The following is a 26,961-nucleotide window of genomic DNA, read 5'->3' as shown; positions in this document are numbered from 1 at the left end:
TGAACTTTTATAGGATTGTTACTGTAATTTTATTTATTATTTTACAACAGCACGACTGGCGAGGACACTCTTGGAAAAAGATCTTTTTTATTTCAATGAGCCTTTTCATTATTAACTAAAAGTCATATAAAATAATATTTTTGCGAGGTAGTGGTATGACTTGGTGAACATTCAAGTGTTAGTTTCCTATTATTACATATCGTATATACAGTAGTCTTACCTTCTTGTTGATTTTAAAGTGCTGAGCAGCATTTCTCCATTGGGAAGTCAGAACATAACTTCCTGGACTGGACAGCGAATCACGGATCAGGAAATCTCCATCCCGCTGCACCAAGTTTTCTGCAACCTGGAACAATACAGAGGGTTACATGTGGGAACGCACACGCATACACACAGGCACACGGTGCTTGTTTACAGTACTAACATTTAATTAAATCTAACAATGGTACGCTGTTGTACTGTTACCTTCTTTATGAGCTCAGTGCCTGCTGGTCTGCAATGTTTACGTAAGATATGAAGACATTTAAAACCTCAACCTCTCATTTGTCCAGCGAGAAAATCTTCCAGTGGATTTACTTTGATTTATACTTTGACTTTTACATGGAAAACCAGCTCTTTGACTAATTCTTCAACTCATCTGCAGTGCAGATTGAAGATATATATAATTTTACAAACAAAAAAAAAACTCAACAACCTTAACTCAACATCCACTTACTTGATTTTTCCAGAGATTTTAACCACACCACATGACCTCACGTTTCATACTTAAAGTGACAACTGAGCTATCGCTAGAAGATGCAGCTGAAAGCTCCAGAAAAACATAGTAAGAGGACCTTGATTTTGATAGTAATTTCCAAACTTTCTTGCCATATATGACTTTTAAACTTAATATTAGTTTTGGACTGTTGGTTAGATGAAACAAGCAATTTGAACACTTTTTAACGTTGTATAGACAAAGCTATTTATCAATTAACTGAGAAAATTATGGGCAGATTAGTTGATAATGAAAGACCTACAGTACATGCAAACATAAAAGCTTTTAAAAGTCTAGATGCAAAACTCTGTCTTCATTAACTTCTAGCTCTTATTAAATAGGAACAGATGATCAATATTAGATTACACTCCACCGAATCAATACACAATTAAAAGAAGGGCAACGCAAAAAAAATCCAAAGACACGAGCTTCAATGTTTCATTCAGAAATTAGAACTAAGTTTTGGTTTAACAAGTAACAAAAAGGCTGAAAATCTTATTTTTATTTCCATTTACTGTAGCTCTCTCTCTCTCTCTCTCTCTCTCTCTATCTCTCTCTCAGTCACACACACACACACACACACACACACACACACGCACACGCACAATTACAGACTTTAATTAAGCAAGTGTTTGTATAGTATATAATGGTAGTTTAGTTTAACCAAAGGAAGCAGCTTATTAAAAACGATTACATCTCAGAGCGAGCTTTCAGAGCGAGCTAACAATCTCTCTCTCTCTCTTACACACACACACATATATATACACATACACACACACACACCATAAAGAAAGAGTCTTTTTATACACTTACCCAATGTTACAACCCGAGCTCTGCTGCTGAGGCCACTATTTAAGCTATAATCTTCCTATGAGCACTGTGTGTGCAGTGTGGCAGTCTAATAATAGGTGATCTGGTTCAACAAGTTTTTAACCAGGCTTTTAAAAAGGGAGGGGACTCATGACTCAGATTTATGTGTGCGGCATACATGTGTTTTACCTGTCTGGGTATCGCTCCGTGGTACCATGCGTGGCTTCTGGGCTCCTCGCAGTTCATCTTCAGTTCTTCCTCCAGCTCTCTGCGAAGCTTCTCTGAAGGACAGTCCAGGATGAACTGATCTCTGGAGAACTGCAATAAAAAAACATAGAAGGAGAACTCACTACTGTGACTGTGTCTGTGGGAAAACACGCAGAAACAGACCTCAGTGTTTTCAGTCATCCATCCGTAGCGTTGATGGCAGCTAATGTTATATATGTTTCCTATGTAGACAAGTGAATTTTAGCTGTTGCGAACATCAGAGCAGTAAAGCTTTACTATCAGGTTTCTCGCTAAAATAAACAATAATGAATCCAAAGCTCAAAAGCACAGATGCGGTGATAAAAAATATTGTTCCTTTGAGATCAGAGAAGTAAAAAGAAGCATGTGAACAGAAAAAGAGTTAAAGGTAAAAGAAGAGATGAAGTACAGACAGAGGAAATAGGGGCAGTTGATGTGATTATGTAAAATGACTCCTCAGCAGTTGCATCTATCACCGACCAGATTATTTATGTCCTTGTTTTATTTGAATAGTTTTTATAGGTCTGAAAAGGTAAATTGTGGAGATTATGAGGACTAAAAATGTAGTGTAGCAGAAATATGCCCCTTTTTTTCTGCTTTTCTATCCTGTTAATCATTTTGCGACCCCTAAGATTTACCTTGCGAACCCACAGGTTGTAGCTGCAACAACAGCACTTAATGTGGAGCTCAGTCATAATGCAACAATGCTCAGGATACATATTTTTAAACACGTCTTTTTTTATGAGATTTTAGCAATATCAATAATGTAAATGCAATGTTTTTTATCACCACCACTACTACTACTATAACTCAATCAGTGTCCCATGAGGATTCTCGCATGATCTTGTGCATCCAGCTGCCTCACAAGTTAAGACGGTGATTGACAAGTATTTTTTTTTGAAAGTTCCTTCAGTTTCCAAGGATGACTTCTCAGATTGGATTTAAATTGTAGCCGTTTTGACTGACAAAGTGTTTTTGTAAGATCCAAGAAACACATGTCTTCTTAAAAATCAAGAGGCCTTTTTAAGAAGATGAAGTCAAATCAAGTCAATTTTATTTATATTGCCTATAACCACAAATTTGCTTCAGAGGGCTTTATGATCTGTACAATGATAAATTTGATTTTAAGTGCATTTCACATGACACAAGGACACTTAATATACAGAAGAGAAAGCAGCTTGGCTAAAAAGATGGTTCTTAAGTCACGATTTAAAAGCAGTAATGTGATGTACCAGAACACACACACACACCCTTCACCTTCCCACCCTATTATAAAACAATGTTGATCGAAGGTCACTGGAAACATAAAATCTAGAATAACAAGACAGTTGAGATGTGAAAACAGACAGATTCAAGTTATTCTCATTCAGACACTTGACAGATGATGAAATGACTGATCAGTGAAAGTTTGGAAGATCGAACAGTGAAGGACAGAAAGATCTGGTAATAACATGACAGGCTGCCGAGTCAGCACAACCACCTGCACCATGATACACACACACACACACCACATACCCCACACACACACACACACACTTACATGACAGCTGCTGGGTCTCTGCATAGCTCCCTCTTTCTCTCTTCCTGAGACACACACTTCATAGCCAACACATTGAAACTCACACACACACACACACGTTGGTTTTTGTCTCTATAATTCAACCCTTTTCAAAACACACGAAAGTCTTCTCTCAAACTTTCTCTCAAGCAACACGCTCACACACTCACTGCCTCTCTCTCTCTCTCTCTCCCTGCCTGTCTCCTCAGTGATTTTCCTCTCTTTAACCCTCCCTCCTTTGGCTCTCCACCCAGTGCCTCCTAGCGTGATGTCATCATCATGACCCAACGAACTGCCCGGACCTGCCTCCATACACACCCTCACCTGACGTACATAAACACACACACACACACACACACACACACACACACACCCTCACACACACACAGCTAATGGGCTGAATGAATACACAGATATCAGTAACAGATATCATACTTCTGTTTTTATGTTCTTTAAATATCCTCTTGAAGACAATGCAGCCATACTGAAGAATGTATCCTCTACAATCCAGCCATATTTTGTTTTCTTTATCACTGACCTCTAACAGACAGTCATCCTTGTCTGTGTAGAAATATTCCCACTGCTGAGACACACACCATCAATACTGTTTGGATTTCCTGATCGTTCATGGTACCTTTGACAGTAAAGAGTATTTCTACCCTATTCCCGTGCTGCAGGAAACTGTACAGTCAATACTTGTGAACAAGCACAAGTTTTGATCTGTACTTATATTGGTTCTCTGCCAAGAAAAAACAGTCAGTGTCCTTTTGTGTGCTTACCGCATCAACTGTCATGCCACACAAACCGTTCTGGCTTAGACACAAAAACATGGTCATGCACGTGTAATGACATCGCATGCATTGTGAAACTATTGTTAATAGTTTTAAAGGTGCAGCATGTAGGATTTAGTGGCATCTAGAGGTGAGTTTGCAGATTAATTGGCAAACTAAACCAAGAGTAAAGAAGAATTCAAAAGATGGCAACGAAAAAGGACTGAAAATTGATACCTAAGTTCTGTTTCTGTGGGATGTTAAGTTTTGTTTGCTGACATAATAATGAAAAAAAACATGAAAAACTTGCTCTGTCAAAAAGTGATTAATGCAGCTTAACAAAGGCCGTTTTTGTCGTTCCTTTGAGTGTTAAGAATTAAGTTAACTACATGTTAATATGGAAAGATGCTGCTCATGCTAATACTGATGTCTCTCATCCAACCAAATTGCCTGATTACACTGTGATAAACAAGAAATACTGATTTATATGTGGTATTATATGTTTGCACAGCAGCAATAATAAATGCATTCAACAGCCCAGCGCTGTGCTCCTAACAGTTCAACAAAAACTGGAGGATGGTCCTGCTGCAGTGCATGTTTTTACAATGATGTGATACTTGCTATGATGCAGCAACTTGAAGACACTGGGGGCAGGATCACATGCTGCTCCCAGTGTCTTCACGTTGCTAAAAATCAGCTTCTTGGTTTAAAGAGACCTTTAAAAAAAACTGCCTGAAGACACTGAATAACTAAACCCTTGAAGACTGGGAGGATCAACATGGAGGAGCTCTCTGAAGAAGACTTTGATCCAAACCTGTTTGGATGAAAGTGAGATGGTGGCAGATGGTCGGCTTGCAGTGAGCTACAAGAGTCCTGATATGAGCTCACACACACACACACACACACACACACACACACACACACACACACACACACACACACACACACAAACACACTCTAAAAGGGAATTATTGAGCCATGTGCATGAAATTGGAAATATATCTATAAGCATCTCCATGAAACTGAAACCTTGCGCATCCTTTCATCTCTATACCTCTCTCTCTCTCTCTCTCTCTCTCTCTCTCTCTCTCTCTCTCTCTGTGGCTTCTCTACCTCTCTTTTTCTTCTATTCCCATCTATTTCTCTAAAGTCATTAGAATAGACCCCTCTGCCCTCAGTCTCCACGTCTCCATACATGACAGGAAATCAACGTATCCTATTACAGCTTCTTCACAGAAAAACAACACAACAGCACAGAACACAACGGGCCTTGGCGTCACAATGCTTGCGCACCAATTTTGTTTGTTTCTAGTTTGAAGCAGAGACACGAACCAGCGTAGTGTGACTTGTGTCATATGACTGTGTGTGTTTCGGTGTGTGCGTGTGTGTGTTGGTACTGCAGTGGAAAGTACTAGGGGAAGTGGAATTGAGCTGTCATTCAGTCCTGCGGCTGCATTGATTTCGCTATATGGAATCAGACCCTATGTACAATATAATCAAAAGCCATATAGTTTAACCATACCAGATCTCATTTCATTCTGTCATTATTATTATTATTATTTAAAAAAAACAAAAAAAATTAAACACTATAACAAGTGCAAATGTGATTGAAAGTGTAGCAGGAACTGAGAGACATTTCTAAAGCATGGGGACATAAAACCTGGGTGAAAATTAATTAAACCATTCATACATACTAAACTAATCCAATCAAATGTGGATACTGCTGGTGAAAAACAAAATGAAAAACAAAACATGCTGTGCCTTTGCGTGTGTGCTACATGCTGATAGTTGTTTATTTCTTGACTCAACACACTTGAATCATGAAGATTAGAACATAATCTACAACCAGTGATTCATGCCTCCCTCTGGGTGCCATAAACATTCAATGCTCCCCCCTATTGGATATAATTTTATACAACCATTAACAATATTGGGGAAACTAATAAGCAAAATTTAATTCAATTAAAAAAAAAGATATAGTGTATGTAGAACAGGAACTACACACTCTTTGTGAGTTACTGTTCTGTAATTAATAAACACAAGTTTAATTATCAGGGTTTTAGACACAAAAGACACAATGTTATCTTAACACACTGTCAATAAATAGATTATTTTTGTCATATTTTGGATTTGACATGTTTTCTTGGTGATTATCACCTGTCAATCAACCAATGTGTCCGCCCTGTTTGGTCTGAATACATCCTGCAAACCTGAATTTTGACAGCCTAGCTAGCAGCTAGCATGACAGCTCCCATATTGTTCAACTTTAAATCTCCTTTATTCTGTTTACATTTTGTTTCACTTTTTGTTTTGCTTTTCATTATTTGTCTGATCCTCTTTACACCTCAGTTAAAATCAGCATGCAACACCCACCGCCGCGTAGCTTTTCCTGTTGCACCGGCGTTACACAACAAATCTAAACTGACACGTGCCGGACTGGATAAACTGAAAACATAAGAGCTGCTGGTTGGTATTAATCTTATCGTATTTGGCTTGTGTTGCAGCTCCGGTGAAATATGGACGTGAAATTGTATCTATTAATTTCTTTATCTTTTTCAAAACATCGATTATAGTCACATCTGTGAGCAGTAATAACATTTGCAGTCACACTGCCAACAGGGCGGATGAACAGAGGAGAGGGGAGGAGGGGGGCTGTAGAGAAGACAAGGATGTATGGAAGGAGGGATGAATAGAGATTTAAACAGAGGGAGGAGATAGATGAACATGTACGTTAAGAATGAGAAAACAGAAGAGAGGAAGAGCACAGAGAGAGAGAAACAGATGAGAGGGAAAGTGGAGTGAAGGGGGAGAGATGGAAGGAAGAGAGAAGGAGAAATAAGAGGAGATGGTGGATGGTTGATGGTTGATGGGAGTGTTTTTACAAGCTGGCCTTTAATAAGACCCTGCAATATGATGTCATCGTCAGAGAGCAGCTGCATTTATACTGTACCAGCCTGTGTGTGTGTGTGTGGACCACAACACAGCAGTAAGAGTAAAGTGGACTGTAGTGACCTGGTTTAAAGCAGCTTCGTCTTTCCCGCCTCCTTATTTCCTTTCCTCTCCTTCTCTTCATCTTGTTTTCATGCTTACAGATTACACAAGTTTATGGCTTCCAGACTGAGCCTTCATAGATGAATGACTTTATTTAAAAGGTGAAATATCTCCGGTGACATTTAGCCACAATGCACATGAACTGCGGAACCAGTTTATCTAAAAATCACTGTGACGGGATGAAGACGGTTTCTCTTTGACTGTCATCGTCCTGTGATCCTGTCACACTGAGGATGACTCATAGACTCGCTGTGAATGCAGATCATATGTGAAGGTTAGTGTTAGCTGGAGTACTAGAGGTGGAGAGTACATAGTTTTCCTCAAGTACTCAATTTGTGTAGATTTTTTAGGTATTTCCATTTTGACTTTGCACTTTACTTCTACTAGAGTGTGCTTTAAAAGGAAAATATTGTACTTTTTACTTTCTTACATTCATCTGATAGTTGTAGTTACTTTTTGTAGATTTTACAGTCAGTGTGGGATATGTTCATACAACTTTGCAGTTACTTGGTAAAAAAAATCTTATTAGCTTAGCTAAACAAAAATGCATTTTTTAACTTAATTGTATAGTTTTATAAAGATAAAAACGTTACTTGACAGCAATAATATGAGACATTGCTGTTGTTTTTCTTTTACGGTGTGGTGTTTTTCCATTGTGTTCAAGATTTGATTTCTTTGAGAACTTACTCTCTGACACACTAGTGTCAGCCTGCTAACGTTGTTTTTAACTTTTAAGAGGAGTTTTAAAAAAGGACTTTGAATCACACATAAATGACCTCAACAACAGCTTTCTTTGATGAGATAACTCTTTTTTTAATCTTAAATTCTTTTGTGAGTGTAAGTAGCCATTTATTGCACCGTCCTACACAGGGAGTGTGAATGTAGAGCTTAATTAAATCAATTAGTTGCCAACTGTTACAGTAGATTAATCATCAACTATTTTGATAATCGATTAATCATTTGGAGTCATTCTTTAAGAATAAAATGTACAAATTCCCTGGTTCCAGCTTCTCAAATGTGAATATTTTCTGGTTTCTATGACAGTAAACTCTATATATTTGAATTGTGGACGTCGTCTTGGGCTTCAAGAGACAGTAATCCACATTTTTCACTGTTTTATAGACCAAACAATCGATAATAAAAATAATCATTAGTTGCAGCCCTACATGGATGCAAAAGAGCAGATAACTCTGGTGCATCAATCCACCTGACCAAGGAATGTAGCATTTTTATTTTCAGTATGTGGTTTCTGAGCTGTAAGATTTTCTGTATGGCTCTAAGATTGATAACAACGCACACATTGGTCCACAGGCAAAAGCATATTAATATTGATGTTCAGCTGAAGATGAATAAAATGGGTTCAACTTGAGCGCAGGACCACTGGACAGGTCACTGGGCTCCACTATCTAAGAAAGCTGACGTGCCGTAAAAAAAAAAAAAAAAATCTTACTCAGCATTAAAGTGCAGCAGTTTTTAGACCAACAACAACAAAAAAAAAAAACACAAAGGGCATTGTTCAAAAGGATTTCAACTGTGATTGGATTTTCTTTGGATTTCCTGGATTTTACACAAGAATATTAACTCTTGAAAGGTTTGTGTGAATACAGTAGAGATGATTCACGAGTTCAAAACCGGGTCTATTTGTTGCTGTGACAATCCAGTCTTAGCTAACGGTCACCAATCAGGAGCAGCGGAAAACTCTGTAAGCTGCTTGTCCCTTTGAGTTCAGTTAGGTGGAAGACAAATAACCTTTTAGCATTACAACTCTGATTCCACATCATCCCACACACACGTGTACACATGCACACACACACACACTAGTGAACAGAGTAATCCTTGTCTTGCCCAAATCCTCCTTGTCCCATGTATTATGATGTGAGAGCTGAGGGGAAGCACTGAACCTGAGATTCTTTGATGACGCTTCCAACCTACAGTTTACGTCCAACATCAGCACTTTAATATGAGAATGTGCGGGATGGAAAATAACAAACAGCCTGTAAACTGGCTGAAGTATAACGCAGGAACATGCTGTAACGCTGGTTAGAAGAAGAGGCTCCATTTAAATCATGTTAATGGAAAACCAAGAAATATGTGAGTATGAGTCATTATACCAACAAATGGTTAAAAATAAAAATAAAACTACAAGAATCCCACAGAGTGAAAAAAATCTTTTCCTGCTTGAATTGCAATTTTTTTAAGAGTCAATCCAAAATAAAACTTGGTGTCACATCATGTACTGTACATGCTCTTAAAGTTTTAGTTGCACTTCTGGCTCCTCCCAATCTGTGATGTCATTGCAGGGATTTTAAAAACCATTTACGGGCGTGTCTTACCAGGGGTGATGTATTAATGCATGTTACATCACTTTTAGGTTGGAAATAAGGTATGCATGTAGGTGAAAATTTCCCAGTTTTGTTTTCTTATTTTTACTTCAGTTTCACAACCATTCAGTCTCATTTTCAGTCCAATTAAGTGTCTTAAAATCATATTTGAAATCCAAAATTACATATGTGAAGATTTCATCACGTGTGTCCGATATGGCACTTGATGATACTTGTTGAAATGTCTGTATAACGAGCCACAGTTACATTGTGGACAATTAATGACCAATGACATTGTTGAAAGTGCCAGAATGACCTTGAGCTGTTGTTTCCTACGTCGAGAATGAACTTTCAAGATCAACTAATCGTCTCATTCTGCATGGATGAGAAGTCAGTGGTAGGAAAATTCAATCTGATGATGACTACCATGTGATATGGCCAAAAGCCCAAGAAAAAGCAAGTAAGTGGACCTTGAGATTATTTATTTTGTCAACTGACACGAAAAATTTGCCTATAAATCTACGCTTTTGTGTCATAAAAGGTCACAAAAATATTTACCAACTGAAATGACTTAAAGACATCGATCCCCCCCCCCCCAATATTTACATAGGAGATAACCACCAAATGCTTTTCACAAGGGCCATCATCATCATCCTCATAGTCATCATTATCATTAAAATAACAACTGTTTGGTCTGCTGTGTTTCTGGTATTTCCTCTTCTCTTCATCTGGTTTTCTGTTTTGCTGTCTCTCTCCCGCTCCCTGGCTTTCTGAGTCTCTTACTGTCTCTACGGTCTCTACATCCCTCCGACCGCCAAGAGACCTCGAGGTGAAATTATGAAAAGTTGCAAAATGAATGCAAACCGCTATCTTCAGTTGAAGCCAGTGATGCATGTATGTTAGAAAACACATCCAGGAGAGAGGAAAAGAAAAACTGCATGACTGATTATTCAGCAAAAACTTAATTACCTCCACACCAAGTGAGCATGTGTTGTTTTGGTCTTTTTTTTGCAACACTGAGGAAATTCTATGAAACTGTGTTACTTCATTTCAGCTTCGTCAGATGATAATTAGACACAGGACACCCAGTTTGATTCTTGATAGTCTCAAAGCTGTGTAGACTGATGAAAGCTAGTAGCTGTGGATCTTTTGATTCTTTGGATCTCTACATCTTGGCTCCATCATCACAAGGTCTCCACCTTTCCTGTTTATACACAACTAAATAGATGCTCCTTCCTGTGTTTGGGCCAGGAGGCATCTGACTGGTCAACATGTGACAGAGGGATTCATCTTCACTGCCATCTCTGAGACACTGCTGTATAGTAGTAGTGTCTGTCTCTATAATAAATCTAGCATTTAATGTTTTATTTAGTATTTATTCGCTACCAGATGTATGCATATTGATCACCATGACTGGTGTCCTGTCCTGATTGAGTGTATGAGTGTATCTTTACCAGGGAATTATTGAGAAACACACACACACACACTCCAACAAATATGACTCCCTGAGCAAAGCAAGTCAACCCTACACTAGCGTGCTTCAGGGGAGATGCATCCAAGATCTGACTGGACAAATATACATCTCCAGTGACATGAAAGCTGTTTTGGAAATTAGGAAATTTCCCCAAACCTCTTCACCAAAATCATCTTCTGAATAAACTAGAGGTGGGAACTTGGCCTCTCAGTTCCATAATGATCCTTTATTTTTAATCTACTTGGAGCTGTAGAGTCACGTTATCATCTAGTTTGCGGAGTGGTTTGTTCATTAGATGGCCAAAAGTATGCAGGCGCCACTTGTTCAAGTTTTTCCGAATCAAACTTTTCCTAGTTTGCTATTGTTGTGATGAAAGATACAATAACTGTTGCTGTAAATAACTTTCCAGAGTTGTCAAATCCTGTCTCATGAGTGTGTTTTGGCATCTGAGGAGCCTTCAAGTTCACAGATTTGTTACTCAAACTAGACTTTCTGGATTGTATCATGTCTCGTCAGTTCCTGAGGCAACGTTACCAATACAGCCCCTTGCGTTGTTATAACACGAGGCTGATTTCAGTCTGAACGTACGCTAATGCTCTCGTGGCTGACTGGGAGCAAATCCCTGCAGCCAGTTTCCAAACTCTTATGGAAAGCCTGAAACCAGAAGAGTGGAGGCTGTTATAGCAGCACAACAAGAGCCATGATTTTTGAAATGAGATGTACCACATGCAAAAACTGAGCTGGGAACTGGGAATGCTATAGCTTTAGGTTAAAGATATATTAGAGATTTAGGCTTAAGAGAGAAAAAATCTGATAAATAGTAGAAAAGATTTGCTCCAAAAAGCCATCCTGAACCTCTGGGCTCTTTAGTAACGGTTGGAGCTTTTAGTGAAAAGCTAAAACACTTAGAAAAGTCTATTGTGCAGAGAGAGAAAACAAGGTCATACTCTAAAAAGAGATTCACAATGACAAACTGCTTTTTCCCCTTGTTACTGTACTGTTTATTTATATTTGTGCAAAAGGCTCTTTTCCACTGGGAACACATGTAATCTGTATGTATACAATTACCGCGCTGCTAAGCTTTGGATAATGACATAAAACATATAAGATAATCTGCTGAATCTACTCCCCTCTGTCGACAACTGTGTCTTCTATGGTTTAGGATGCAAAATGGGTCAGAGGGGTCGGTCTCGACTGAAAAGCAAGTTTTGATACGTACAGACACAGAATCAAGAGAGTTTGCCCTCTCTTTGGTTAAATGGCGACCTCCCAGAAAAGCAGATGGTGGAGAGAATAAAGAGGGAAAAGAGAATGGAATAAAACCCCGGGCTCTTTGGAAACAAAAGTGAAGACACAGATAGAGAGATGCAGAGAAAGAGAGAGAGAAGAAAGAGTGAACGTAGGACATAAAGCCAGAGAGGAAGGACGGAGAGAGGGGAGCAGTGTTATGATGAGAAAGTTGACGAAAGCAACTGTAGAGCAAGAGATGAGTATGATACAACAACAAGACGGGTGATATTGTTGTACAGTACACTACATATACACTACATATATCAGCCAACATTATCTTATTACATGTATACAGTATATCAGCGAATAAGTAACAAGACATTGCAGAACAGAAATGTTTGAGATCATTTAGAGACAGTGTTGCTGTTACATAGTTTGTAAGACCGAATTGAGGAGGCCCTTGTCAAAAATGTTTGTGTATGTTATAGGTTTATGTAAAAAAAAAAAAAAAAATTATATTAATATCGTCAAAATCCAGTCGTGTGGTGCGTTTTTGTGTTTTTGTGAAATGTCTTGACAACTATTGGATGGATTGACGTGACATATCAGTGCAGAGATTCATGTCACCTGCAAAAACACTGACATTCCCATCAGCCAAAGTAATCATTTGTGTTTAGTGCTGATTAGCAAAAGTATGCTAACTCACTAAACTAAGATCATGATCATGGTCAACATCAAGTGACACATAATATGATTCGATTTATTCAGAAATGATTTAGTGTGTGGATGTCAGGGTGATTAGCAACCATTACGGTGGAAGCTAATGAGGATCCAAACAAACTAGGGCAGCAAGTAACGATTATCTTTATCATTGATTAAACTTTCGATTATTATCTTGATTCATCTATTTGTCCTTTGGTGTATACAATGTCAGAAAATTGTAAAAAAAAAAAAATGTTGACAGCTGTTTCCCAAAGCCCAAGGTGACGTCCTGAAATGCCTTGTTTTGTTCCAGCAAACAGTCAAAAATCCAAAGATATTCAATTTACCATCAGTGAAGACTAAAGAAACCACTTGAGAGGCTGGAAGCAGAGAATTTTGGCCTTTTTTTTCTTATATAATAACTAAAAACGATGAATCAATTATCAAAACAGCTCTTAAATAAACTCTAAACCCTTTGCTGATTGTATTTCATCTTGCTGACTCTGGATGAGATCTGATCAGCCGTCACATGTGACACACATTTACACCTTTCATTAACATGTGTTTTCCTTTATCCAGGCTCAGTCTGTACTTTAACAGCAGATGTACATGGAGTCCCAATACTGACCATCTCCTGGCTGATCTAAAGAGGGACAAACTACGTCACCTCAGCCTGCTGCACCGCTGCTCGCTCCATCCAATCAAGTTAATGGCCATCATACATTTCACTGACGTCATAAAAAAAAGACAAACTATCATAAGTTAGTCATTTATCATCCTCATGAGGACGATCGCCCTCGTCCTGGTACCTTTCCATGTACAACTATCTGTGTCTCACCCTTGCCTTCACACACTGCCTTGTCTGTTTGACAGCACTAGTTATGGATGAAGCCAGCTATATATCTCACACTCACACACAGAGTCAGACAGTCACACAGTCGGTCATTTATGAGAGCGTCTGGTCCGAGTAATAAAAGCCCAGTGTTCAACTCACACAGAGAGAGTAAGGGGGAAAAAGGAGGACTATTCAGTGTGATTAGATTTTGCCCTGGCTGGAAGTGTTACCAAGCACTTTCTAGATTGTTTTCTTACAGGGAAATATGGCTCATGTCTTTTTAATAATGCCTTTTCCCAATGTCTCATTGTGGACTGCTCAGTTTCCTATAGTCTCCTTTTACCAACAACAGATTAGAGGAACCCTGATAGCATGAAAGCAAATCTCCAAAATGTGATGTCATTAATACTCCAAACCACTTTTCCACTACTTCTTAAACTAAAACAACCACATGAAAACACATACACTGAAATAAGGTATGAAGGCAGAAATACAGGCATGACAGCATCCAGGATGAAGGCTGCAGGATGTAAGCATGCACAAAAAAAACCCAACTTGGACACGTGCACTTGAAAACATGCTTAAAATGACAAAAAAACAACACATAACTTGGGCTGTCAATACCTGTACATGCCATTTCTCTCTCACCTTTGCATGGATGACAGAGTTCTTGTGGTAGAAGCAACACAGAGCTGCTGTCAGGGTCTTCAGGTTGCATCGCTCCGACATTCTGGTTAACTTTTCTCAACTGCCAGGACTAACAGGGGTAACCAACTCCTTCAGCTGCCAGCTCTAGTCACCTTGACTACAGACCCAAACCTTAACTGGAATGATTTTACTAATTGCCAAGTCCATTGATGATTCCCATTTGCCTCTTCCAAGAAAAACTTCCATCACAGAGTTACAAAGTGCAGAAGCTAAAGACACATGTGGACTAAACCAGAATACGTCAGAATCTGTCTCCCAACATCCTCATCATGACAACTACTGTATCTATCACTCTGTCATCTGTCTCTCTCCTCCACAGTTGCCTGCAGAGTGGACCCACCACTGCACACTTGGCTCTAGCCATCCTTTCTCACACAGTTTTTTTTTTCTTTACTCCACCCTCTAAGCTCCATATATGGGCATCAGAAAGAACCATGTGATCTGGTTTGAGCCAATCATGTGTGAGATAATTGGGAGTGGCCCAGAGGCAAAGTCTCTCTCTCTCTCTCTCTCTCTCCTTAAAAACGCATGGATGACAGATATATACACCTAAACTGAATATCACTTTCTTCCATTTTCAGAATAGTTTCCTCTGGGTTCATGTAGCAACAGTGTAAAGTAACATTAAGTTTCTGTCAAGCAGGATTTTGCAAGTTCAACTTTTTTTTCTTCACTCTGTCTTTGCTTCTGAGTGCTCATCACTGTCGTTTCTTTCTGCACTGCACTTCCTAGACATCGTCTGTCAATCAAACAGTGTGTTCAGCACTGATGTCACTCTATTTGGATCTCATGTTCATGGAGCTTCACTTTCTTTTGATGTGACTTGATTAACTTTTATTATCTGGAAATTGCTTTGGAGCGTGGGCACAAAATTGAACAAACCCAATAAAGACATCCACAGTAAAAACATTTAAAAGACATCTTCCACACATGGTAGACAGCATACAGTATGGTGTCATACTACACAGACAGAGGGAAAACAATACAATAATAAGCAGTAAACAAGTATATAAATTCAATATACGGAACCGATGTCAACGTAAGTGCAAAACATGCAATATAGCGCACAATGTTATGCAGCACTAGCTATGGAGCTACAATGAGTGCTAAAAGTTTCATGTGCTAAACTAATGTTGACAAGCGTGCGTGTGTGTGTGAGCACCTGCTGCTGCAACTCATGCATGTGTGTTATAGAGTGAGATGGCCGTTTGGATAAAGGAAGGCCTCATCGGCCTCGTGGAAGGAGCTGAAACTCACTGAGTGAGAGGCGTTATGGATAAAGTAATACGTTTTTGAGAGAGCACAGCTTTTATAGATGTCGCAAAGACTGTCTTGCTTATTAGCTATTATTTTCCTGGCATTATTCACAAATTTCTCTGAGCAAGTTCTGGACAACAGTAACATTACAATGCCAACAGAGGATGCAGAATGACATAATGCTCTTTTCTTTCTTGGTCGCTAACACTGTTTTCGCAAACTACCCAGTTCCTCTTCTATTTATTACAAAATTACCTAAAAACAGAAGATACATCACTTCTTAGGTTCCAGAGACTTTTTTCCAAGGAAACAGCTACCAGACACTGTCAACAACCATGAAAAAACATTTAATGGTTAAGTGACCGTAGCTTCGGTCAAAGTTTGGTACTCTAAATAATCTCCCGATACTGTTAGATGAGTGTCTAGACGAGAGGAAAAAGTCAACTAGGCGTGCGTTTGTGTGTGTGTGTTCACATGTGAGTTTGTATGTTCTGCAGACTGATGCTGATAAATAGCTGGCCATTTGTGTGACTTAATGACTGCTGAGCAATTACACCCACACACTAGTTCTTTCCCACCAATTCACAGTAACAGAGACACATACGCACGGAAGTTGGCACCAAATACACACAGACACATCTGGACGCATACGGAATAGCAGCCTCTGCTTACATGAACACAAACAGAAAGGGACAAAAAAACTTTGTGCACATTTACATGAAGGCATAATCATGTATACTCAAGAACACACATATATACCAACAAAGACACACTGAGGGTGACACCCCCTGAAGCAACCAGTTAAAGGAATATTCTGCCGCGGGAAACGGAGCCACTAATTACAGTGTGAACTCTCTGAGGATCTAAGAAGGAAATACATGTAGAACATTCCCTGGGGCACCACACAGCAGCACACGCACACACACACACACACACCACCGCCAACCACAGCAGCCCCAAATCACCAGCTAGGCTAAATGTCCACCTTAAAATATACACATCCGTCGCTTCAGGAATGCTCTGGAAAAACAACGAGGGACGGAAATCGGTGTTCTGAACCCATGTTGAGGTTCTATGTTTTCTATTTCTATCTCTTTGTTGTTTCTGACAAATGGACTGAGGAAGCTGTTTCAGCAATTTCAGCTAGTTAGATGACAAAAAAAGGGAGATAAAGATTATAATTTATGCTATTTGAAAATGGTACACTGTTATTCGATATGTAGTTATTGAATATATGGAGTGAAATGGAGTGAAATGTGGTCAAGAAACTGTGAGAAAAGCTCGAGTCTGTGATGTTTTAAGTAAATGATCTGAATCCCGCTAAATGGTTTCTTGTGCCCAATACAGAAAATTACTGCATTAAAAAAAATGGACGTACAAAAGGTTTGTCAGACAGTTTTGGGAAGATATTTGAAGTATTTTTCATATGCATGTACACTTAAAAATGTGCTTTTCCTGCCATCCAGACTGACAAACTTCCATGCTGTATTCTTTATATTTAGTTAACTAATTTGAATTTGTGTCTTTTATTGTTATGTACTCCGCTATATACGGTATCTTGATGCATGTATATACATATATAGTTGTACATTTCTTTATATTTGCCATTTAGCTATGCAGCTTTATGTTTTCCCATCTTTTGTGTGTGTATTTGTTTGTTTCTTTCTCCCTTTTTTCTTTTAAAAACTAAACTGCTATTTGTTATTTATGATCTGTTTGGACATTCAATACAATTTAAACATATTTAACATCATATTTACATTAAATTTGCAAGAGTATGATGATTTAATATATTCTGCTACACTGATAAGACTAAATACACTTTACAAAGACAATTAAAAGATGTACACTGACATAGTAGGAAGGTATGAAAGTTGGTTGTACTTTCAATTATTATTCGTTTTTCTACTCTCTACATCATAATTACACTTTTGGAAAATACAAAGTGAAGTAAGTCCTTTTTCTGTTAATCAATCAAACATATTTTGTATCAAATCATGACAAACAGAATAAAGTTTGGTTCACACAAAGACCAAAACAGAACTATACTGTTTATATCTTCATGTTTACCTACAGTCTTAATGGTACACTATCAAAAATAAATTATAGAATGACATTTTGAAGTAAATATTCTACCAGTAGATGTTTTAAAATACATCATCTGATTTCCTGACACCAGCTAGAGTTTTGCTTAGAAGGATTACATCTAATAGTGAAACGCTATAGCAAAAAGTAAATCAATTATGACATCATGCCACAGTCTCAGCATCAGCGTCCCTCTGCACAAGTTAGGAAGCATTCATCAATGTAGTAATGGCCAAGAATAAATGTCAGTTGACTCTCTGGGTGAGTGTGTTTGTGTTTGTGATGGGTCATTGATCAGTAATGGACTGCGATCTTGGTGACAGTCATATTGATCGGTACAACGTGACTCCTGCACTGTATGAGCCTTCATGAGGTCAATAAAAACATGGTAAATCCGCGGATAAAATATAATTCATGTGGACCAAAAACAAGTGTTTTCATGTTTTCTGCCTCAGAGTAAGCCGGAGTACTGAGCTGATGGTATACAGTCCATATACTGCAGCTGAAAACAGTTTAACCCTGTATACCAAAAATACACAAACATAAATATTTTAGTTTTTTCAGTTTGGTTTAAACTTGAAGGTTGAAACAATATTTGTTCAAATATTCATCATGTGAGTGGTTTATATACTGCAGATTTCAACCTATTTTAAACCAAATGCTCTGCTGGCAAACTGAAAACATGTAGCATGATTAATTAGGACCCTGGAACGCCAAAGTTGCTCTTGAGGCTCCAGACGCTCCCCATCAAAATGGCATATACTTACATTTCAACAACTTTGTATAAGAGTATTTTATAAAACAATAAACATTAAGCGAATGTACAAATGTGTCTTTATTAACTATAGTTTTCACTGCAGTGTGGGAGGCAATTTGTACCAAACTTGTCGACAGACACACGGGTGATGTGGTTTTAAACTGTGACTCCTAATCCATAGGGTTTGACCCAGATCTCAGTATTGATCTTTACCCACACTGACTGTTTGGTCTGTCACATATAAAATCGGTAATGTATTCAATAAAGGAAAATATTCTTTGAGTGGCAGCTCATAAGTTCTTAAAAGTGTGTTTTTACAATATTGTCGGTATGAATTCAGAATTCTGATGCTCTGATTTGGACTTAAGGACACTTGTCGTTCTCCTGCCTAAATGCTACCAGTATTATGAGCAGAAATCTGATAACAAATTCTATAAAAATTAAGATGGCACTAAGAGATAAGTTGCCACTGGATTTAACAGGTTGACTGCAGATTTAAAAAGGGAATCATTATTGTTCATCTCCTGCAGCTAGTTGCTGGATCGCTGGCCAGCTGCCTGCTCCACTTATAGGCTGACAAACTGACTGATTGATTGGCTGTCCAGCTTATTGACTGGCAGACTGACACACTCGCACGCTAGTTGATGGAGCTGAATAGCTGGCTGACAGGGTGACCGGCGTGTTGGCTGTTTGCCTGATTGTTGTCTGAACTCACGCTGACAGACTGGTAAGATGGTCCTGATGAATTTCACACTGCTGTGGTTGTAGTACTTTCATTTGACCACTAGAGTGTACCAGAGTTCATCTTTACCACATGTCAAGATACTTTGCAGCGAATTCACAAATGGATTGCGGCTGCTGATAGCACCGTGACCGCCATGCACCGCTATCTGCCTTCTCTCAAGGTCTGATTCACAAAAGATATTTTGCTAATGATATTACAACACAAACACACCCAAGTTTTGTGTCTGATTGCAATTATCCATGTGGCAAACTATGATTGTTGCCTTTGCGCCAAGATCACAGTAAGCAGGACAATTGCAGAGAGAAAGAGAAAAATTTGATTTTCAGACTGCGAGCTACGAGTCCTAACCAATGAGGTGCAGAAGCATTCCTCAAAACTTCAGGCAAGGAATTTAAACGTGATATGATCACTGGAAAGTCTGGGCGTGACACCCCTTAAAAATGTGCTTCAGTTACCACCAAATCTCTGCAGACGCTAATAATTTCACTCTAACTGCATGTAGCTATTAGTGCTGGTCTTTGTGAATTCGACTGTTTTCGCAATGAGGCTCATTTGCATAGAAACGTGCCAATTTTGCACCAAATGTACACTTATTAGACCTAATTTAAATAAATGCAAATAGCAAAAGGAGAACCGAGATGTTATTTGCTTGACAGTGCATTTAGGGGTGCATTTTACATGGTTTCTTTTTGGCTTATTTCTGCACTTTAATTGATGTTTTGTGCTTTAAACTTTAATATTTTCTGTCCTTATATCCTTAGTTGAACACCAGAATATTGAACTATTGCCTTCTGTATGAATGTTTTGCGTTTGTCTACTGTAGTATCATCCGCCGGGAGAGTTGAAAGCAACTGCAACCCAAGACCACACACACACACATACACACACATATACACACAGAGAGCATTACTGTTTCTTACAGCTCCCTCATGAGGGTAGAGCAACTTGATGTTTTCAACTCAAAGACAGTGTGGAAATGAAAGAGAGAAAGAGCAAAGAGTCTTTTAGAGAAGGCCCAGTGAAAGAAGAGTTGTGTTCCTTCTGAACTACAGAGGATTAACAGGGGAATAGACTCTCTTTCTTCCTTTCAGTCTTTCTTTCCCAATCAGTCAGTTATTCCTCAAAGAATATGAAGAATAAGGTGAATTATACTGCCACCTACTGAATCATGAGTCATTGTGTTCATTTTAATTAATACATTTTTTATATAACCTATTTTACAGCAATGTCCTTTCTTCTTTCTGCCCATATATTACTATTAACTTAAGTCAATTCTTCATAGCTAACTTCAAAAAATACTTAGACACACACACTATTTACTTTTTCAGCATGCAACACTCTCCAGTCTATAAAATTTTATCCTTTGGGAAGTTTTCACTGACCATGCCAAGTCCCTTCAGTCTTAACTGCCTGTTCTTAATCTGGATGAATTTCCCACCATTATCTTGCCTCGCTGCACTGAATGTTTTCATGCCTGTATGTGTGATAACAGTACAGTGCGTGCCCGCGCCTTCGGTACATATTTCTGTACACTGACTTTACTCTGAACATCTTAGTATCTAAATTTTCTGCCTTTTTTCAGACAGTATAAAACGCTACATACACACTTGTACATCTGTTATGGAAAACGTAACAATGGTGGAGTTCCGATTATAAATATTTTACTCCTGTATAATCAGTGAAAGACAATGCAGATGTGATTCTGACACCTGCAATGACTCACTTTCTCCTCTGAGATCTTTTATTATTTTCAGAAATGCAGAAATTTCGATCTCTGGTTCCTGAGTGATAAAGGATACATTTGCTTGCCCGTGTTTCCTCTCTGTGGAGTCACAGGAGAAAGCAGAATGCATCCCTGTTCATAAATGCTCCAGCAGCTGTCAACACAGTACTTGTCTTCATTTCACCTCTATCCTTTATTGTAATTTCAGTATTTATAGTGCAGCTTTAACATTTAACCCACCATCTATCAGCTCAAAGAGGCACTTCACTGTGACGTGACCTCATCTGATGTTTCTACTTCCTTTTGGCGAGGGAAACAAGCCAATCAGACATTAAGCCAAATTTAGACATCAAACAGCTTTGGAAATGAGAAAAGGAGAGAAATTGACCTTTAGTCAGTAATATTGTTCTCTACAGACACTTCCTTCCCTGCGTACAACCATCCTACACACTTGTACTGCACATAATCGATGGCTTGATTGCACCGAACAATGCAAGCCTCGCCGCGCCGACACGGGTAATGTACTTTTGACCTTATCACAGGAAATGACACATCAGAACACCTGTACTGTCTGCGGCAGTGTGTGTATGCGTGCGAGCATATGAGTGTGGTTTTTTTTTGTCCAAGGGTGGAAATACAAACACACCTGGAGTACCAGAGCTGACAGCTACACTTTCACACTATTATATTATATAATACCTTGGATACAGTAGCTCCATATGCGGTCAGCACACAGACACACACTGTTGACACTTGCTCGCAACCCTAATTTGACCAAAGAAAAACAGACAAATAATGTTTGTGTATGTGTGCATGGAGGTCTGAGTGTGTGTGTGTGTGTGTGGTTAGCTCCCACATGTGCGACCTGCTCTCATGGGAAGGACTGAGTTTGCTTTTCACACTGAGGTGTCAGCATCCAAACATATGAGCTAAGAGACGGAGGGAAAGAGTAATGGCTGGAAGGAGAGAGGGATGGATGGTTGGGGGGTGGGTGGAGAAGAAAACAGGTGAAGAAGAAAAAGTGAAAATGTGGGAAATGGATAGAAGAACACTCACATTTCTACTACTTTACACTGAAATCCAGCTATTTAAAAGCAGTTTTTCTGATCATGAAACTTGAGAAACTTTAGGGTTAATGATATAAATCATTATGACGTTATGTCACTGATCAACTGAAGGGGTGCTCTACAATCAAAGGTAAAAATAAGATCATGTTACAGACACAAATTCACACAGTTTAGCTCTAGTTTGTCATTATGAGGTCTGTGAAGAAGTTTTACACCATGAGAAGGTTCAGAACTTACTTCATTTAAACAAAAAACTACAGTTATTTCGCTTGTACAAAGCATTTGAACAAATTGCGCTTTACTTGCCAATATAAGCTATTTTTTTTTATATTTAATTATCCATACAAGGGGAGGAAAAGTAGGGTTGGATATCATTCAAAATTCTCAGTACTAGCACCAGAACAAAGGTTTTGTGTTTGTCTCCATTCTGGCCATGCAGGGGTTGCGCTGGGAACTAGGGAATAATTATCCTGTAATTTTTTAAATACAGGAAATTTGCAAACAAAAAAAAACTTTTTGTCATGTAACACAATAAGACAAAGTTTCTTACTTAGTTTAATATTGTCTTGACGTTAAATACTGCACAGAAACTTGGCTATTATTATTTAAATGAGGCGATATCTTATTGAAGAATAAATTCTGTACCCTGCTCGCTCAGAGTTCATTTTCCTGTTGTTGGGAATTTCTTTTTTATCTAAATATGTTTTTTTTTTGGTATTGAACTGAACTGAACATTATGATTATACAGTATGAGTCATAACCCCACCCTGCGCTACCAGGACACCCTCTGTTTGTTTTGATGCCCTTAGATTGCATAAATTTCTCTGACAATTAAGAAACTGTATGAGGTTGAGTTTGGAGCAAAAAAAATTTAAAAAAAGGCAAAGACCAAGACGGAAAGAGGCAGAAAACATAGACAGTAAAAGCACATCATATGTCAGCCAGACGATATTATGATAACAGAATGATCACCTCTCACTCATCGCCTCCCATTGACTGAGGACAGCTGGGACTCAGGTGGTGTGTACATGAATATGATTTAACACACGCGAAGTGGCAGACTGTATGATTTAAAGGTGTATTATCCTTGTACCCCGGGGGCAATTGGATCAACTACCGCTATGAGTGATGTTTATATTGCAACCTGCAGTGACAGCTAAACGTCATTTCATATCCAGTTTTAAACAAATTATAGTTGCTGACGGATTCAATCAATTTTCTGAGAGTTTTGAATGATTGATTGAAGAATTGTTTATTCTACAGTAACATTTTTTTGACAGCAGGGTGGACTGTTCTAACACAGCTACTGGTACTACAAGTACAACCAGTACTTTTTTTCTACTAGATAATGAACCAAGTGAACCTTACCATTGTACATTACCATTCGCTTGAGTGCGTGTGTTTGTTTTGTGTGTCTTTTATCTTTGTTTGCCTGTCCATTTGATACTGTAAGTGCCCTATAAATATGTTCAACTGTGTGAACACAACATATTATGTGTGTGTATAAGCGATAAGACAAATCTGTCTTTCAGTATGCAGTTCAACAAGCAAAGTATTTCTATATATCTCTAATAAAACAAATAAAATAATAAAGAATGTGAAGGTAAGATTTAAAACCTCAAAAATTGAGGTCTTTGTAACAATAAGTGTAGCAGTGTAGGATATATACTTTAAACAATGCATCAGCACAAGCGTTGGACCTACCTTAACATAGTCCACCATGGCGTCCAGGCCAGCAGCTGGCTCCCTGGGGAACACAGACAGAGACAAGGTCCGGTTTAGTGAACACATCTTGCTACCGGCACCCGACTTTCTGCGTCCTTGGTGCTGATCTTCACTTCCGCAAACAGTCTCGAAATTTTCTGCTCTCGGTTCCTCACTAGTTTCTACCGCAAATACTGCCGAGCTGGCTGTGTCCAGGTGGCTTCCTGATGGGTGCTGATGCTGCTTTTGTTGCACTCAAACACTACTCAGCTCTTTTAGAAGATGATATTGTTTAATGGAGGTGTGGTACTTTTTCTAAAAGGTCCAACAAGCCTCTTTAGGTGTCCATTTTAGCAATATGCAGGTCCAAATAGGTTTTAGTGCCAGGAAAGGCAACTGTATGGCTGGTAATGCTATCCCCAAGTTCACTAGGTTCCACTTTGCGACTCGATTCCTCTGAGAGAGAAAAAAAAAAAAAAGTCATGTGAAACTGAACCTCACACTGAACCGCTTTAACTCTGAGTCTCTGTGTCCCATTCGCTGTCTGTCTCTCACCGTTTCTTTCTCTCAGTCAGTGGTAAACATGTTCACTCACTGCCTGCCTGACTTGGCCTCCCTCTCTCCCTCCCTCCCTCCCTCCCTCCCTCACTCTCTCTCTCCTTCTCCTCCCCCCACCGTCACACACATCACAGCCACACGCCTACCCTTCTGAGTCCACTGACAAATTCACAGAGAGGTTAGAGCACACACACACACACATGCACACACACAGCAGCATTTCACTCTTTTTGGCATTTTTTCCCCTGATCCTTTCTTCCAAAAACTGTTTACAACCACATCCGAGAGTTTGTCATTTTCTATCTATGTCTCATTGTCTCTCTTAAGATGCAGTTTCATATTCTTTTCTTTCACACCATTGTTTAAGGATCAGAATACACAGAAAACATTTTTCTTGCAGTTTATTTTGGCCAGCAGTCATATTTTAGTTCCTTAAGAAGTATTCCTCTCATGCATACTCCATTATTTCAGGTGCTCTCCATCTTTGCCTTGAATATTGGTACTTGAGTGCATTAACGTTGCTCAGATTCTCAACAGGAGGCTTATATCCAGGGGCTCAGTGAAAGAGGTAATTAGCTCAAATCCCAGACTACATTTGTGAGGTTGGTAGTTTAGATCCCTTAAGCCTACACTGGTGTTCCCACGGGAACATTAGCACAGTCCAATACTTACCAAACCAAACATGTTTAGCTCTAAGTCCTCTCAGTTTTAATATGGCCCAAAATAATGAGTGGGATTTAGTTATGTAACTGAACAGAAGCCCCCATTCACAAAAATGTATAGTCATTATTCATAGACGGTGGAGTGCTCGGGCCTCTTCATCACCCTCAGGATCGACTGCAGAGTTCAGTTTGCAAAGGCAAGAAGACTCGGTACATTATAACTGATCCTGTTTCAGGTAATCCAACACATCCTGACGTCCCCCACAGTGTATCAACACGAATCTACACAGTTGTCTTCACAACAGAGAGCACATCAGTCGTTGATGTCTGAGCGGTTTTGTCTGATGCTGCTATGGACTCTACAAAAATGCTGATGATCTAGGTGGATATTTATTGCTTTCCCTGCACTTTTATAAACATCTGTGTGTGTGTTTTTCCTTAAAAGAATGAGAAATGTGGCTAATTTATTTATTCTAAGCTAAATATGTATCTGCTACTGTACTTGCAAGTTTGATCAATTCTTTATCAGAGCTGCAACTAACAATTATTTTCATTTTGAATATTTTCATTCATTTTGTGCCTGTTTAAAGATCCCAACACATGTTTTCTTTGTAGTTTCGTGCACTTTATATATCAAGAATATAATATTTTTATCTTTACTTTTTTGTTTTGAATATTTGGACAAATGTATTCTGTTTATTTAAATGAATCACATCATGATAAGGCATTTAAATGAACAAATGCCACTGATGTGCATCTAAATAGAAGTGATGTTTAATTTTGTTAGTATTTATTTGCCATCTAATGATTATAATGGTCATAGTTTAACTGCTGCAGTTATGAAGAAGAGAAATTACTGTGATCATATATGTAAACTAAAATCAAACATTCAGTTTGCATTGAAAGCTATGCCAGTCATTGACCACATACTGTACTGACCTCTGGACTCTGGTGGTTGTCTAGACCTCTGATTGGCCCAAAACTTTCACCACACCAACCACCTGCCCCCTCGTAACCCTGCCATGGCTCTCTAATCTGAGGTGGGTGCAATGAGAATCACCACATACCAGACAACACCCATATAAAACTTACTGGAGCTGAATGTGCTACGACTGAGGGAAATTCCCTTTTTTTTCCACTCAGGGAGGTCAAAGGTCAGGCCAACAAACAGTGCAGCAGCCCTGTAGTTGATAGAGATTCAGTGTGTTAAACCCAGGTCATCAGGTGAAGGATGTATCTCCAACCACTGCACCGTCACTCTACTCCTCCACCCTGCATCTTGATGAATGTTTTCACATCCTTATTCTTCCCTGACAACAGTTTGGTAAGCACTAAATGAGCTGAAACAAAGTGCGGTAAGAGTGAGAAGGCCGAACACAAACATTCCAGACTACACAATCTAACCACAGCTAACTTTGCCTTTTTCTGCCCATACTGCTGAAACGGCATCAAACACGGGATTTTTCTGCTTCTATGACCGCAAGACTGACCTGCGACACAGAGACAGACAGGGGAAATGAAGACAGAAAGAATAGAAGCTAGTGAGAGAAGAAACACAGAGTAGGGAGGGCAAGAGAGCGGGCTGCACTCGCCACAGTCTTTTTCTGGCTACTGTTGTTCTTTGCGCTTCACCACACAATACTCAGCATGACCACAACTGGCTTCAGTAAGGATCTGCACCATATTTGTGTGTGAGTGAGAGTGAGAGTGAGAGAGAGAGAGAGAGAGTGACAGACAGACAGCGGGAGCGATGGAAAGACTTAGATGCAGAGCCTGCAGACAGCCAACAGAGGTCAGTGTCTTTCCATAATAAAGATCAACAAACTCAGTTTACAGTGATGTTAGAATTTGTTGCTGTATAGTGAAAGCACATGTTATGAACTAATCTTTATAGCAGGTGGTGTTTTGGTGGTTTGTAATCAAGAAATTAAATGAACACAGGAA

At 38.9% G+C, this 26,961-nt stretch overlaps 1 protein-coding gene across 2 annotated transcripts in view; it reads right to left on the bottom strand.

Moving 5' to 3' along the window:
• Positions 1–26,961, bottom strand: part of bcar3 (BCAR3 adaptor protein, NSP family member) — an 82,720-nt gene that overhangs the window by 12,712 nt on the left and 43,047 nt on the right. For both annotated transcript variants that reach the window (XM_042416465.1, XM_042416466.1), the window contains 3 exons: positions 23,798–23,840; positions 1,754–1,882; positions 221–346 (listed from right to left, as the gene is read on the bottom strand). In XM_042416465.1, the coding sequence (XP_042272399.1) occupies positions 221–346; positions 1,754–1,882; positions 23,798–23,840 (298 nt within the window). The remainder of the gene's footprint in view (positions 1–220; positions 347–1,753; positions 1,883–23,797; positions 23,841–26,961) is intronic.

This window comes from Thunnus maccoyii, chromosome 7 (assembly GCF_910596095.1).
Source record: "Thunnus maccoyii chromosome 7, fThuMac1.1, whole genome shotgun sequence".
In the NCBI taxonomy this organism is placed as follows: domain Eukaryota; kingdom Metazoa; phylum Chordata; class Actinopteri; order Scombriformes; family Scombridae; genus Thunnus; species Thunnus maccoyii.
Note: the sequence above shows the minus strand (reverse complement) of the source record. Positions and strands in the feature narration are given on the sequence as shown.